At 43.2% G+C, this 17,471-nt stretch overlaps 1 protein-coding gene across 1 annotated transcript in view; it reads left to right on the top strand.

The window, feature by feature from the left end:
• Window positions 1–17,471, top strand: part of SYPL1 (synaptophysin like 1) — a gene marked incomplete in the record, with an annotated part of 82,905 nt that overhangs the window by 44,995 nt on the left and 20,439 nt on the right. Inside the window, 1 exon segment of the mRNA XM_077468337.1 lies at window positions 12,287–12,469. Within this exon segment, the coding sequence (XP_077324463.1) occupies window positions 12,287–12,469 (183 nt within the window).

Below are 17,471 nucleotides of genomic sequence, written 5' to 3'. Positions count from 1 at the left end.
AATTTTGTTGGATTCCCTGGAACCTGTCATGGGATACATATACAAAGTGGCTGTAATCTCCATTCATATGTGCAGAATGCTAGCAGAAGCTCTCCTGTAAGATTCACCTCACATGTATTCCTTTTCCAGAAAGATGACCTTTTTGGTGAGGCACCTAATCAGAGGTTACAGGTGAGAATGTGTTTGGGTGTTTTTTTTTTCCTCTCTCTCTCCAAGGAACAGAGCTATACAAATGTATAAAAGTACAGTACCTAAATTTTGGGGTTTTGTGGCAAAACAATCAACAGAAGACAATATAGGTACAGAACTATTTACTGTTCGATATGACCAGACCAAAATTGTGTTTTTTTTTTTGTTGTTGTTGCTTTCCCTACATCTGAAACACTTATCTTGTCTCATCCTGAAGAAAAGGTTTTTCTTCCACTGAAATTTTCTCAGTTTTTATGCTTCACAACTGAGATCCTAAAGAAATGCCACAGTGAAATTTTCCATGAGAGTTCTGGGTCTAGTGGTGGCCTCCTCAAAGGCTGTACCTTTTCATCCAATTCCATTCAAGAAATGTCCACTAAACCGTTTATCAACATGGAAAAAGCAGGGTCTTTCTGGAAGCTCGTCGAAACTTTGTCTTGTCAAAAGAGCAAGAAAGGAAAGCAGAAATTCTAGCACCAAACCAGCCCAAAAGAATCTGGTACACAAACCGTACTCGGACTCTTTGCAAAAGATACCTAGACTCATCCCAACAGGCTAGATTGGCTTTCCCAAGGCCCCTCTATTCCATCCTGCTTTGGTCTCCAGCTGACTGTTGAAGCCCAGGTCTTAAAAGATAGTGGGGTCTCGGAGTCTGATTCAAGAAAAGCTGCTTCCAGGAAAAATCGCTCCCAGAGTTTACTCTGTGCCATGGATTCTGGCCTGCTGACACACAGGCTTTGGACCAAGAGTTCAGAGCCTAACCACTTACAGACCGCCCTCCGTCATTATACATCAGTACTTTGAAGAAGAATATCATTACGGCAGCAGCTAGCGGCCATAACCCGGTATCCTCTTCAACGGGTCATCCGCTTTCAAATTAGTGGTCTCAGCGTTGCCCTCTGCCGCTTACTGGAGCCGCCGGCGGAGGTGATCAGGTCCTATTGTTTTTTAGGGATGGAGCCGAGTGAGGGGAAGATGGCCCCCACCGACTCCACAACAGTGCAGGGCGGAAGCGACATCAAAACGTTACTTCTGCCCCTAGCGCTTAAAGAAACCCTACTCCCAAGCCCCCCCCCCCCCAATTACAAGGGATATTTACTTTCTTTGTAATAGGAATAAAAGTGACAATTTTTTTTTTAACCACTTCCTGACCAGCGCCCCCAACCCCCCGCTAGTGGCCGGAAAAAAGGGTTAAAATCGCCCACGGCGCTTTGCCAACAGTTTGGCGGTGCTGCCCCATCGTTTTTCAATGGGCAGGGGTCCTTTTAGGAGCGGTGTATACACCACTCCTGCAGCGCTGCAAAAATGCTTGCAGGACTTTTTTTTACCAACCTTGTTTAATATCACTAATATTATTGAAGCACCATATGGACTTTTGGACTGGAGTTCTTTTGTGGTTTTGGTTGCGCAATTTGATTTCTTTTTACACATTTGTGAGCTGAATATTCAGGCTATTTAAGTTGCAGCACCAGACACACTGCTATTATATACACTATATTTATTTTTTATTTTTTGCGCGGGGGGGGGGGGGGGTTTGCACCTTAAATTGCATCATTTATTACTGATTTTATTCAGTCATTTTCTTATACATTACTTTCACAATTTTCTTTATATATTAATTTTTATTTCAAGATTTGGGGCAGTACAGATTTTCTACTCTATACCTCATGACTGGCTGCCAACATTCAAGGGTATTTCCTTTATCGTAGGGATAGAGAGGGTAAAAAAGGGGGAGGAGTGTGCCTATATATCAAGAATAGTTTACAAGTGAATGTTAGAGATGACATTACTAAGGGAGCTAAGGAGGAGGGGGCATCCTTATGGGTAGAGCTACAAAGGGATGAAGCTAAGGGGGGGAAATATTTGGAAGTATGCTATAGGCACCCTAACCTGAGGGAGACGGATCTCCTCTCGCAATTTTGGATTAGCAAGTATGGGAAGTTTATCGTAATGGGGGATTTTAATTATCCAGGCAGACTGGGTGGAGGGAACCACACATTCGTCTAAGGCTCGCCAATTCCTAAATGTCTTGCAGGACCATTTCATGGTTCAGATGATAGACGCACCAACTAGAAATGAAGAGTTACTGGATCTACTGATTACCAACAATACAGACCTGATCACAGATGTGGAAATACGTGGCAATTTGGGAAATGGCGATCACAGGTCAATTGGCTTCAGTATAAATCGCACAAATGGGAAACCATAAGGGGAATACGAAGACACTGAATTTCAAAAGAGCCAACTTCCCTAAACTACGAACCTTTGATAGAAGGCATAAATTGGGATAAAATCTTAGGAACAAAGAACATGGAAGAGAGGGGTTTGCTTTTAAGAGCATATTTAAATAAGGGCATTAGCCAATGCATCCCACTTGGTAATACGTTTTTAAAAGAGCGCATGAAAGTCCTGTATGGCATAACTCCAATGTAAAAATGCATATAAAAGCAAAGGAGAAGGACTTCAAAAAATACAAGGTTTAAGGATCATCATCAGCATTCAGACTTTATAAAGAATGCAACAAGAAATGTAAGGGTGCAATTAGGACGGCTAAGAGAACACGAAAGCACATAGCGGAGGAGAGCAAAAATCTCAAATTATTTAAGTATCTAAACGTTAAAAAAAAAAAAAAAAAAAAAAAAGACAGACCATATTGGCCCCATAAAGAATGAGCAAGGACATCTGGTTACAAAGGATGGGGAGATGGCGAAGGCAATTCATTTATTCTTCTCAGCCTTCACAAGGGAGTCGGGAGAGGCTTCATTAACCAAAACTGCAGTGTTTATTCTCATGACACAACCATGGGAGGTGCTTCCTGTAATAACGGAGGACAGAATTAAAATTTGACTTGGGGAAACTTGACATTAATCACTGGGACCAAATGGTTTGCACCCGAGGGTACTTGGGGAACTTGGTCAAGTAATTGCCAGACCATTGTTCCAAATTTTTACTGACTGGAATGGTACCAGCTGATTGGAGAAAAGCCAGTGTAGCACCAAAACACATCCCTGGGAATTAGACCAGTTAGCATAACATCATTAGTATGCAAACTCTTGGAGGGGATAAGGAACTATATACAAGATTTTAGTAATGATGGTAATCGGCATGGATTCATGAATAATCGTTCTTGCCAAATCAATCTATTAACCTTCTATGAGGAGGTGAGTTGCTATCTAGATAAAGGAAGGCTCATAGACATGGTGTATCTGGATTTTGCAAAAGCATTTGACACAGTTCCCCATAAATGTTTACTGAACAAAATAAGGTCCGTTGGCATAGACCGTAGTGTTGACTAGTATTTATCATCATTATGTGCATACACCTCAATCATTGTAGTAGTATGGACATATACAAGTTAATATGCCTCGTTGCTACCCAGTCTTGTATTTATTGCTTTGGGGTGTCCCATGGTGTATGAATATGTTGCCTGTGTCCTGTAGTTTGTGGTTTAAGATCAGAGGAGTTTTTGACTGTCCTGTAAATTCCATGTCTTACAGTACAGGACATGGGCTACCCTCCCCAAACTGTTACTCTGTATCGCTTGGTACAAAACTTGGAGTGGGCTAGAGCTATAGAGTAGGAATCTTCAAATATTTGCAGCTGTGCAATCGCCTGAATGTATGAACCTATAACCCATGGTGTATGAATGTTGTCTGTATCCTGTACTGTACTATGTAGATGTGGAATTTGCAGGTAAGTAAAAATTCCCCCTTTTTTTTTATTTTTTTTTTTTTTTTTTTTTTTTTTTTATATATCATGCTCACTGAGCTGTGTAGCAATTATGGAGAAATTTTACTTTCACATTTTACAGCAAGGTCAATGAAATCTGCTTCCAACTACAGACTCTTTAAAAATTGTGCCCTCTTTTTTTTTTTTTTTTTTTCTTTCCCACCCCTGTCTCTGTTGTGTTGCAGTTTTCTCTCTCTTGGGTATGTTGCCCCTTCCGCTATTGTTTCAGTATAGCAGTGATGTTACCCTGTCAATTACCCAGGATTCATCCAACCAAGATCTCATTAGAGCAGCCTCTTAGCTGCTGCCTGGGGCTTCTATATTGTGACCAATTAGCTATCCTACTTCTAATCAGAGGCGTGGCTAAAGAAGGGGCAGTGCTTTGTAATTCTGTAGAAATCAGGTGAAAGGGAACCTGGTTTTCTTGCTTGGATTTTGGGCAGTGGCCTATTTTTTTCAGGTGCTAAATTGTCATTTATGCACCCGTGCCTGCTGGGCCAGGGAATTTTGTGTTCATATCCCTGTCCTTTTTTTAATTGACTGTGGTGGGAGTTTATTTCTGCTACCAGACTAGCAAATAATAAGTCATATGTCTGCTGTTTTTTGGACATCCTCACCCCCCCCCCCCCCTTTTCTTTTTCTTTTTTTTTTTTGTAGATCCTCCTAAAGCCGGGTGCACACATACCGTAATTCTACCAAATTTCAGCCTGTGTACCCCTGGCTGTTCAACAGAAGCCAGTCTAACCAGCTTCTGTCAAACAGTCCTGCTGGAATATTGGCATTCGCGATCCGCACATGCAGCCAATGGCTGCAGTGCTGATCAGTGTATTGACAGGGAGGGATGAGGGGGCAATCCCTGCTCAATACATAGTGTGGGGGGGGGGGCGGTCCCTGTATCAACATCACTTTTGTGGATGCAAAAATCTGTGTGGCTTTCTTTTTTTTTTTTTTTTTTTTTTTTTTTTGTAATCTCTCACTGGTTGAATGGAAAAAAAAAAACTATCCTGCTTTGGGGGTGACCTTTCAACTTAAATGTATGCTGACAACTGTTTTAAAATGTGGTTGTTTCGGTTTTGGTGGTGATAATTTTACTTGAAGTAACTGTCAATGTTATCCTTATTGCTGCATGGATACAGTATGACTGTTCCCACTGGTAAGTGCTGTTAATAATGTGATTTCTGATGGTCTGGTCTATTGCAAATGCTAATTCTTCCAAATGCATGGATTTTTAAAAACCGGATGTCTTATTCAGTCACGTTTATGAGGCAGAAGTTTTTTGTTGTCCATGTTGCTAAAATTCATACAATTAATAAAAAAAAAAAAGTAAAAATCCATATATGGCTTTGAACCGATGTTCTATACTGGTAGACCTAATATCCTTACTTTTAAATAAAAACCATCAACTAGAAGCAAGTTTATGAATTGGATAACCAGTTTCTGTCAAACCTGCCAGTATCTAAACAATTGTAATACTGAGAGATCAGCCATTTCAATGTCTTTAGTGTCAAGACCCAGGGGCAGCGTTAAAAGATCCTGACTATTCTGTTTTTTTTTTTTTTTTGTTTTTTTGTTTTTTTTTTACTCGTGCATCACGGGACACAGAGCCAAAGTTATTAACTATATGGGTATATAGGCACCTTCAGGTGATGGACACTGGCACACCCAATACAGGAAGTTCACTCCCTATATAACCCCTCCTTCTACCAGGAGTACCTCAGTTTATTCACCAGTGTCTAAGGTGTTGGTCACGAGTGAAGATGTGCTCGGAGGAGCTCTACTGGAGCGATCCTTGCTGGATTTAAATAGCCTCCACAGACGAATCCATCCAAAGTGCCACTGAGGCCAAGGTGGATGGTACCTGGGCCTCGTATAAGAATGAGCTTTTGCCTGTAATGCCTCTCCTTACAGGGCTGGACCCAGTGCTTTGATCATGCTCACATTACCTAAAGTTGTTACTGGCAGGGTGCTATAGAGAGTTCAAGGGAGTGAAACCCCAATAAAAAGGAACCCGGTCCTTGAAGGTTTGTTAACCACAGCCCGCCATGATGGGTGAAGGTTGGATCTGTCTGTCATCGGCAGTATCCAGCGGCGAAGATAAGTTAAGGGAAGAAAGAAGCCTTGGAACTGTGAAAAGTCCACCCATGTTTTTTCTTCTGGGGGGGGGAGAGGGGGAGAATGTTGTCATGCCCTAAATCTCCACTAGAGGGAGTAAATGCACATGCCTTAATTTGTTGTCTTCACTTCAGCTCAGTGTCAGTCTGTGTGTGGATTCAGCAGCAGCTTGTCACAGCGGAGATTCCTCGTGTAGGTAAAGAGATCTGCCATTCCGCATTTCTCCCTCTGAAGGGACTAAAAGGAATAGAATTCAACAAAGGTTGCTGCTCCCCTTGTATATTCCTGGGGGGGTGTAGGTCCCATTTTGCTCTGAAAAATTTCCCTCCGCTTTGCTTGCCATTTTGGGCTCTGCCTCTCCTCCCCTTCTCTTGGTGGGTCTGCAGGCAGACCCAAATTCCGCCCATGCATGCGGGAACAATTTGAAATTCAAAGGAAAGGGGGGTGGATGTTGTATGGAGGGGCGGGGCCTAGGCATGATGCTGTGTGAGACGTAGCATCCACGAGGACACGCGGCGCAAGCAAGGAGTGGAAACTTTGTACAAGAGCAGTCTCTCCTCAGCTGGATAGCAAGGAGAGCAAGCTGGCTGATCATATGGGACACAGGAGCAGCGGGGCAAGTAAGGGCTGCATATGGGCATTCCTAATAGAGGGAAAATTTTTTTTCCAGCGCTAGGCTGAACTTTCATTAGCAGCATACTATTGTTCAGCAATTAGTGCATTTAAATAGTACCTCTGCTTTGTGCTTAGGACTATGCCTCCCAAAAAAGGCCGGTACAAACACCTCAAAAAAGGTACCAAAAACATCACCCCCAGGCACTGAGAACTCCAGTCATGCCTCCACACTGACATCTTCTCCTGAAATACCAGAAGTGGCAAGCCAGGGTGAGTCATTGGAACCAATTGGTGTTGCAGCTGCTTCTCGCATCTCGGCCCCTGTATACGTGACTGAAGATGCTTTTTCCTCCGCCCTGGTGGGGTTAGAGGAAAGACTAGCTTTAATTGCATCCTCCATCCATAGGGATAGGAAGCGTGGTAGATCCCCACCCTTCATAGACCCTTTAGCAAGGGAACAGCAGGTAGATGATGAGGTGTTACCCTCAGGCGATCAGGGGGAAAGACAAACCGATGACTCCTCTGTGGAGGAAACAACGGTGGATGAACCCTTTTCAGCCTTGCAATCTGAGAAATTGCTGGTACAATCTCTCTTACGGAAATGGTTCGTTTTGCTTTCAAGCTACCCCTAATGGAGTCAGCTGAAAGGTCAGTTTCTTCTTTGGGTTCCTTAAAACCTCCTCAGGCTTTGCATGCGTTTCTTGCCCATGCATTACTAGAACAGCTTATTTATGCTGAATGGGATCACCCAGATAAGCATTTTCTCCATCCAAAAGAGATTCTCAGTACTCTATCCCATGGAGGAGAAATTTACCAAAAAGATGGAATGTACCAGCAGTTGATGCTGCTATATCCAGTGTGAATAAAAGTCTAACTTGTCCAGTAGACAATGCACAAATGCTTAAGGATCCAATGGATAAAAGGTTGGAATTCTTGTTAAAAAAAAATTTCTTTGGCAGGTGCAGTTACTCAGCCTGCAGTCGCTGCAATAGGCATCTGTCAATCCCTAAAGGACCAGTTTAGACAGGCCCTTAAGGAGAGGTTCCTGTACAACAAGCCTGGGATTTGGCTGAACTGCCAAGAGCATTATGTTTTGCTATAGAAGCCATTAAAGATTCTATTCAGCAGGTGTCCCCCCTTCTGCTAGTGCACATGCATAGGATCCTGTGGTTGAAAAATTGGTCAGCCGATGCACCATGTAAAAGGCTCCTGACTGGTTTTCCTTTTCATGGGGATTGGCTATTTGGGGGTGATTTGGATAAATCCATCCAAAATATTTAAAGTGGGAAAAGTACTCTTTTTGCCAGTCAAGAGAAGGAATAAACGCCCTTCATTTAAGCGGGCTCTTTCTCCAACGCCATGGGGCATCCGCCTCTAGGCAGTCGCAACGGCCTCTGTCGTCAGAGTCTAGAGGAAAGCCTCAGGGTCAGGCCCAGGCACAAAAGAAGTCCTGTGGGCGGAAAACTGCTAAACATTCTAAAGCCTCATTGTGAAGGGCTGCCCCCACTCTCCGGGGAGGGGTGGGGGGGAAGAGACTTCTGTAGTTCTCAGAAGTCTGGCAAGAGGAATTTCAGGACAGATGGGTCATCTCCATTCTAGGTAACTCTAGGGTACAAACTGGAATTTTGGGAGTTTCAACCACCTCATTTTCTGAGGTCAAACATTTCCAAAGATCCAGGGAAAAGGCAATCTTGGTTTGGGCATTAGACCGATTACTGGCTCAGGGGTGGATCATGCAAATCCCCACAGAAGAGCAAGCTGGTTTGGGGTTTTATTCAAACCTCTTTACGGTACCAAAACCAAATGGAGATGTCAGACCCATTCTAGATCTAAAGAATCTAAATCCGTTCCTGAAAGTCCGCTCTTTTTGCATGGAGTCTATCAGGTTGGTGGTTTCTATCCTAAAAGGAGGAGAACTTCTGGCGTCTATCGACATCAGGGATGCATATCTGCATGCTCCTATATTTACCACTCGCCAAAGGTTTCTGCGGTTCAAGGTAAACAGCATCATTTTTCAGTTTGTAGCTATGCCCTTCAGGCTGGCTACAGCACCCCGGGTATTTGCAAAAGTTATGGCTCCACCTCTAGCCAGGTTAAGGGCGCAGGGCATAACTGTTTTGGCGTACCTGGTCGGTCTATTGCTAATAGACCAGTCTGTGGCCCATTTGGAGCAAAGTGTGCGCATTACAACCACATACCTGGAAAAATCTGGGTTGGATTCTCAACCTAGAGAAGTCTTCCTTAAAACCGCTAAAAAGGCTGGAGTATTTGGGTCTGATCATAGCTGCAGCCCAGAAAAAGGTGTTCTTGCCTCAGGCAAAGATCAACCCCATAAGAGAGCTGGTGCAGATGGTCAGGTCGAAAAGAGATCCCTCCATTCACCTTTGTGTGAAGTTGTTAGGAAAGAAGGCTTCATTTGAAGCGGTTCCCTATGCCTAGTTCTATTCGAGACTGTTGAAAAACAGTATCCCGTCTGCTTAAAACAACTTTTCAAACTCTAGTCTTGACAATGCGGCTGTCCCCAAAGGTGTCCCAGAGCCTTAGTTTGTTGTTGGTAACCCAGACTCTGCTGAAAGGAAAGCCCTTCAGGCCAGTTATCTGGTAGGTGGTAACGACGGATGCCTTTCACGTTGGGGAGCAGTGCTAGAAAAGGCAACTGTCAGGGACAACGGTAAAGAACCTTGCCCATCAACATCCTAGAGATTCGGGCAGCACGTCTGGCTCTGAAGGACTGGGCATTCAGGTTACGAGGTTGTCCTGTCAGGATCCAATCCGACAATGCCACAGCGGTGGCTTATATCAAATCACCAAGGGGGCACCAAGAGTCTCAGCGCAGAGGGAGGTGAACCATATCCTAACTTGGGCAGAAATGTATGTTCCATGCCTATTGACAGTTTTCATTCCGGGAGTGAAGAATTGGCAAGCGTACTTCTTGAGCCGCCAGCAGTTGCTCCCGGGGGAATGGTCCCTTCACCCCCAACATTTTTCTGGCTGTTTGCCAAAAAAGGGGGACTCCAGACTTAGATCTTCTGGCATCCAGATTCAACATGAAGTTGGTCAACTTTGTGTCCAGAACAAGGGATCCACTTGCATGCAGAACAGATGCGTTGGTGACCCCCATGGGATCAGGTCTCACTGATTTATGCATTTTCCCCCTATTCAGTTGCTGCCACTACTTCTTTGCAGGATCAAGCTGGAAAGAGCCAGTAATTCTTGTAGCCCCAGCATGGCCCAGAAGGTCCTGGTATGCAGAAATTGTAAAGATTGCGGTGGGGGAGCCATGGTTCTTCCACTATGTCCAGACCTACTCACAGGGGCCGATATTCCATCCTACCTTACAAACTCTAAAGTTAAACAGCTTGGCTATTGAACCCACATTCTGAAGCAACATGGGCTATCCTGGTCAGGTGTCTCTCTCTTGATTAATGCAATGAAGCCAGCTTCCAGAGTCCTATATTATAGAGTCTGGAGGGCTTATGTTTCCTGGTGTGAGTCCAAGGGTTGGCACCCTCGGAAATAAGCATAGGCAGAATTCTTGCCTTTCTACAATTGGGAGTAGAGATGAAGTTGGCCTTATCAGTCTTATTTCAAAGACCGCTTGCTTCGCATTCTTTGGTCTGCTTTTTATGCATGTGGTGATTGCGGCTTAATCCGCCAGTTAGATCACCCTTTGAATTCTTGGGACTTGAACTTAGTTTTGTCAGTGTTACAAAAACAGCCCTTTGAACCGATAAAGCATACATACTCCCTTGGTCCTTCTTTCAGAATTTGCTGCTCTTTCTTGTAACGAGCCATATTTGATTATTCACGAGGACAGGGTTGTGTTGCGTCCTCGTCCCAAGTTTTCTGCCTAAAGTGGTCTCTGGTCTCCTCCTACCATAATTTTTTCCAAAACCATGTTCTAGGGAAGAGAAGTCGCAACATTGTCTTGATGATGTGGTGAGAGCAGTCAAGGTTTGTTTAGAGATGACTGTTCAGATCCGGAAGACTGATGTCCTATTTGTGCTGCCAGAGGGTCCTAGGAAAAGTCAGGCAGCGTCGAGATCCACTATTTCTAAGTGGATTTCGGCAAGTTATAATTCAGGCTTATGGTTTAAAGGGTGAAATGCCGACCTTTTCAAGTCAAAGCGCACTCTGCCAGAGCAATTAGTGCTTTTTGGGCAGTGCATCACCAGGTCTCCATGGCTCAGATCTGTAAGGCTGCAACTTGGTCTTCAGTGCATACGTTCACCAGGTTCTATCAGGTAGATGTACAAAGGCATGAGGATATCGCCTTTGGGCACGGCGTGCTGCAGGCAGCAGTATAGGTCCTTAAGTCTTTTGGCGCCCTACGGGTTCTCTCCCTCCCATCAAATAGCATTGCTATGGGACGTTCCATATGGTTAACTATGGCTCTGTATCCTGTGATGTACGATAAAGAAAATAGGATTTTAACGGCTTACCTGTAAAATCCTTTTCTTGGAGTATATCACGGGACACAGAGGTCCCTCCCCTCTTTTGTGATTTGCATATATTGCTTTGCTACAAAACTGAGGTACTCCTGGTAGGAGGAGGGGTTATATAGGGAGTGAACTTCTTGTATAAAAAAAAAATTGGCCTTAATATGTGAATGTCAATGTTGTATGTTTTTGTAAGTGTGTCGGGACCTTACGGGGTAAAGGACCGCGCAAAGCCGCAGATGGGCTCTGGTGGCAAGAAAGCGCCCTGAGGCGATTCAATTTGCATAGGTAGCCCTATACAAGTCACTCACTCACTGTATTGGGTGTGCCAGTGTCCATCACCTGAAGGTGCCTATATACCAGTGATGGTGTACCTTGGCACCACAGATGTTTTGGAACTACATTTCCCGTGATCAACTACACTGGAGTGCAAGAGCATTATGGGAAATGTAGTTCCAAAACATCTGGGGTGCCAAGGTTCACCATCACTGCTATATACCCATATAGTTAATAACTATGGCTCTGTGTCCCGTGATGTACTCCAAGTAAAGGATTTTACAGTTAAGCTTTTTTTTTTTCTTTTTTTTTTTTTTTTTTGCTATGGCATTAGAAATGTTTCAATTTGGGTAGCATCAAAAAAAAATGGATGGGATTTGACAATTGTTTTGAATCGCACAACTGACCAATGTTTCACCCAAAAACTATTTATAGACATTTAAAAGAACCTTTGCCCAAATCATGCACGCTAAGGTATTTGTCTATTCAAAACCAGTTGTAAAAGCAATTTAATACAAGCCCTTTCTCACCCCAGTAGTTATAGGAATTATAGAGAAATTCATCTTCTTAATTTGTAACAGAGGCACAGAAATCTCAGCTATTTTCTATCAAGAGCAGAATCTTGCCAGCCTTCTAATGTAAACAAACAGCAGGTGTTTCCAAGCTGTTAATAACTGAGTAAACGGGACTTTAGAGTCTATGTTGTGATCTTTGGAGGATTAATTACTCACAGTGCAAGCAGCTAGAGAAATTGGGGATAGTTTTGTTTTTAATTCATTTTTTTTTTTTTTTTTGTGTGTTTTTGTTTATTTTCATTTAGGAATTTTAAGAATAGGTAAATGTCCATAGTCTGGGCAAAGGTTTGCTTTATCAAAAAGTTGCACTTAAACAAAAAAATAATAATACCTGCGACTATTCTTTTCTAGGATTTTATCATCACAATAATTTTTGCATTTATGTGGCTTGTGAGTTCCTCTGCATGGGCTAAAGGATTGACCGATGTTAAATCTGTGACCTACTCGCCAAATATTGCACCCCAATGCAATCGTACCATTTATGTTTGCCATCCTGGAACAGAACCCCATGTGGGAACGCTAAACATTTCTGTGGTAAGTAGATTTCTTTTTCTTGCACTTTTTATAGAGAAAAATGGAAACTAATCATTTCTGTCTGAAGAGACCGTGTCATCTTGGCCTCTGTTTAAAACTGCAGTTGCCTAGGTGCTGTACGCATTAATGCTGTACCAATTATGTACCATTGTTGCAGAAAAGAAAAGGCTTTCTCTGTCTTTTAGGACAGGCCTTACCTTGCATCTAGTCCCCTGTAGAAAACCTCCATTGCCTGTCCTGAAATTTGGGACAGAAAACAAAAAGGGTACAAGGAAGTAGTTCACCAGCTGACCTCTTTAACGCACACAGTGCGTCTGCCCTCTCCCTCCAGGAGAGGGACCTTCTTGCATAGATCGTTCATGTGGCAGAGTGTGCAGGAGCTGAGTGAGCACAGAACAGCCTTTTGGAGCAAAGCTATATTATTGAAAACAAGCGAGTCCCTGGAAGTCTGTTAAGCTCACCACCTTACACCATACAATTTGTAGAATCTCCTTTAGATCTACAATTAACTATGTAGTGCAAGGGTCTACCTGAGTGATTGGATCGACAGGTGTGTCCTCTTTATTATATTGGATTGAAAATCTAAAGGGGATTATACAGAGACACTGCAATCAGATTATATAGTGTATGGCCACCTTTTATTCACCTTAAATTAACTAGTCACACTTTTACTGCCATTCATTCTTAACATCATGCCAAACACAGAAACAAATACAGTAAAAAAAATGTGCAAACTGAAATAAGCCAAAATGTCCCATGAGCTACTTTGCTGTATGTAGGGCAGCCCATTGAAATCAATTTACTGCCTTATACGTGTCGCAGGAAAAACGGCAAAAAAAAAAAAAAAAAAGTGCGCTCCCGCTACGCTAGGTGTGAATAAAACCTGAAAGTCAAATTGTAATATTTTAAACAAAAACAACGAGGCTCCATTCACATCTGCGCATTTCTCAACTCGTGGCAAACTGCACTGAAAATGCACACTTTGCTGCCTGTTTTGGAAATGCGCAGTGTACTTGCATTGCCGTTTTAAATGTTAATAGTATCCCAAGCACAGGTAGCAGGTGCACGTCTGCCAAGCAACAAATGCAATGCAAGAGCACCAAAAGGTGTGGTTAAAAAAAGCTCCACGCGCTGCTTTTCAAGTCCTTGAGCTTTTTTGGGACAGAAAACGCCCCAAAACAGCCAAAGAAAAAGCATGCAGAGATGTGAATTGCGCCTGACAGCTCCTGACGGCTCTGTCCACTCCTTTATGTGCTTTTATGAAGATGACCATACACTCTCTACAATTTCCTCCTAGATTTATCAAAACTATAAAACTATGGAATAGGAGGACCCATCTGAACAAGCCATTCAGTTTGTATCAAATCAGACAGGCCCTTACACTACAGTGCTGATGATGGATCTAAATGAGATTGTACAATCAGATTGTAATGTGTTCGGTCACCTGAAGGCAGTGGTTCTCAACTCCTGTCCTCAGGTCCCACTGACAGGCCAGGTTTGCAAGATAACTGAAGTGTATCACAGGTGATATCAATTGTTGCTCAGTATTTGCAGTAGTCTAGTCTGCATCTCCCCAAGGCAATATTTAAAATATGGCCTGTCAGTGGGTCCTGAGGACAGGTGTTGAGAACCACTGCCTTAAAGCTGAGTTCCACCCATTTAAAAGTCAGCAGCTTCAAAAACTGTAGCTGCTGACTTTTTTAATAAACGTACTCGCCTGTCCCATGGACCAGCGATGCGGGTGCACAAAGGCTTACTCCTCTTTCCCCTCGGCACTGCATTGTAACTGTGACGGCCCGGCTGTGGCTTCATAGCCAGGTGTGACCCGCGCTGCACATTGTGAATGGCCGGGCAATCTTCTGGGACCTGTGACATGTCCCAGAAGATTGTAGGAAGGGAGAGGAGAACTTCTGCTCGGCGCCAGGAGAGGAAGTGGGAGCTGGGTGCTTGTCAAAACTGGGTAACCCCCCCCCCCCCCCAAAAAAATGACATGCCAGGTCACCAGAACTTAAAGCAGAAGTTCCATTTTTAGGTGGAACTCCGCTTTAAGGGGAGAGGTAGGAAAGTGGGTGGAAATAAAACAAGGTGGTATGAGGGAGGTGTAGTCCAGAGTGGCAATCTATGCCCTGTTCTGTGATGCGCTAAGGCAATGCGTAATGGGATATGATCTACAGGAAGTGATAGAATCGGAAAGCATTTTTAAAATTTTCAAACAGGTAAAAATTCCAATTTACAGTGAGAGTTAAGTGAGAGAAGCATATGAAATTCTACCTGAAAGTTGAACTTGGGCATTTAAAAGATTGGCTAAGGGCTGACATAAGCACACTGGTAACTGTTACAGTTATCCAGAGTAGGGATGGGCGAACAGTTCGGCCCGAACTTTGGTTGTTCGGCGTACAACGAACATTATGCAGTGTTCACGGCAAATTCGAAAGGCACAGAACCCCATTAAAGTCTATAGGACACTGGCATGAAAAACCAAAAGCGCTCATTTTAAAGGCTTATATACAAGTTATTGTCATAAAAAGAGTTTGGGGACCTGAGTCCTGCCCCAGGGGACATGTATTGATGGAAAACAAAGTTTTAAAAACTGAATTTTTTTTCGGGAGCAGCGATTTTAATAATGCTTAAACTGAAACAATAAAAATTAAAAATTCCTTTTTAAATATCATCTCTGAGGGATGTCTATAGGATGCCTGTAAAGTGGTGAAGTTTTCCCTTGTTTAGAAAAGTACCACAGCAAATTGACATTGCTAAAGAAAAGTCACTTAAAACTGATCGCAGCTGGAATGAATTGGTGGGTCTCTGCAATATAGATAAAACTATAAAAAAAACAAAAAAAAACGGCATGGCCCCCCCCCCCCTTTACAGTCCATTACCAGGCCCTGGCAGGCCGCAGGAAAATCAGAGTGCCTCCGTGAGACAATTCATTACAGCCGCTATCCGTTTTGAATGACTTTTTTTATTTTTTTTATAAATGTAATTTTGCTGTGGTTTTGTTCTAAACATGGGGAAAACGGTGTCAATTTACAGGCATATTATAGACGCCGCCCATTTTTAAAGGAGGGCGGGGCGGGTGGTCAGCTCATCCTCAATACAGAGGCATGGCTTAAATGTATCATACACTGCATCTGCTGGTAGGCAAAATGTAAATGAGAACACTGCAGAAAACGACACTGGTACATTTGGATGCAAACTGAACTTATAATTTTTCCTCCCCGACGTGCCACTTCACCTGATCTGTTTAAATTGATGGCACAACTATAAGCCCCTCCCCGCATGCCAAGATCCTAGGTAGAGGTCGACCGATATATCGGCCGATATTTGCCGTTTTTTAATTAATCAGCATCGGCCGATTGAGCTGATAAAAAGGCTGATTTAGAACAGCGGGACTTGGAAATGACTTCTGTAATAGAAGTCAGTGTAAGTTGCCTGAGTCGTCATAGAAACGACTTTCCTCCTCTCTGGGCAGCCTGCCAAGAAAAGAACAAAATGATACAATGTTTACACTTGAATGAATGAAATCATCTCTGTGTGTAGAAGTTCTCAGTTTAACCATTTAAAGACTAAATCTTTTCTGACACTTGTTGCTTACAAGTAAAAATCCTGTATTTTCTGCCAGAAAATCACTTAGACCCCCCAAAAATTATATATATATTTTTTTTAGCAGAGATTCTAGGGAATAAAATGACGGTTGTTGCAATATTTTATGTCACACGGCATTTGCACAGAGGTCTTTCAAATGCATTTTTTTGGGGAAAAAATACACTATTTTTAAAAAAATATAAAAAATTTTAAAACCGTAAAGTTAGCCCATTTTTTTTTTTTTCGTCCAAAAGTTTTGACTACCTGTTTTTATTTAATATATAGGTTTTTTTTTTTTTTTTATCTAAATCATACATACAAGTAAACTGATTGGAGGTTTGTTTTGTTTAATAAATGTTTAAATGTAAAATTTTCTGTATCGCTTATGAAGGCCGCTTTCACACTGGAGCGGGTAGGCGTTGATGGTAAAACGCTGCAAGTTTTAGCGGCTCTTTACCATCATTTTAGCGGCGCTATTTGGCTGCTAGTGGGGCACATAAAACCCAGCTAGCGGCCGAGAGAGGTTAAATGCGCCCGTGAAGCACCGCTGCCAAATCGCATTGCATGCGCTTCGGCAGTGGTGCCCATTCATATCAATGGGCAGGAGTGGTGGAGGAGTGGTATACACTACTCCAAACGTGCTGCTTGCAGGACTTTTTTTAAGATCCTGCCAGCGCATCGCCTTTGTGCCCGTTCACACTACCGCGACTTGTCAGGTGACTTAGTCGCCTGACAAGTCGCGCTCCGTTCTGTACTATGGAACCGTTCTAATAGGAGTGACTCAAGTTGCTCCGACTTAGAAAAAGGTTCCTGTACTATTTTTGGGGCGACTTCAGGCGACTTGCATTGACTTCTATACAGTCGTCGTTTTGCAAGTCGCTGCTGAAGTCGTGTGCAGGTCGTGTGCAGGTCGCGTCTGTGAGTCGCGCTGCTAGTCGTGTCGCCCCTGTGTGAACGGGCACTCAGTGTGAAAGCACTGTCTTTCACACAGACTGCAGGGGAGCCGTTTTGCAGGCACTTTACAGGCGCTATTTTTAGCCCAAAAGCGCCTGAAAAATGTCCCAGTGGGAAAGGTGTGTTAGATTTTATAAGATCAAGGGGGATTTAAAAAAAAAAAAATCGGCCTAACATATCGGCCCAAAAAAACCGGCATCATATATCGGCTATCGGCCGCCAGGATTTCTAAATATCGGCATCGGCCAGAGAAAAACCCATATCGGTCGACCTCTAATCCTAGGTGTAGTCCTGCACTCTAAACTCTCCTTTTTAAGCCCCACTTCCAAACGCTGTTCAAATCTTGCCGCCTCAACCTCTGCAACATCTCCAAAATACGCCCCTTTCTAAAAAATTCCACAACAAAGATCATAATTCACTGCCTGGTCATCTCTCACCTTGACTACTGCAATTCCCTTCTCAT

Source organism: Lithobates pipiens, unplaced genomic scaffold (assembly GCF_037356315.1).
Source record: "Lithobates pipiens isolate NorthernLeopardFrog02 unplaced genomic scaffold, aLitPip1_a1.2 Scaffold_8, whole genome shotgun sequence".
In the NCBI taxonomy this organism is placed as follows: Eukaryota; Metazoa; Chordata; class Amphibia; order Anura; family Ranidae; genus Lithobates; species Lithobates pipiens.
The sequence above is the reverse complement of the archived record's forward strand: the minus strand, read 5'-3'. Positions and strand labels throughout refer to the sequence as shown.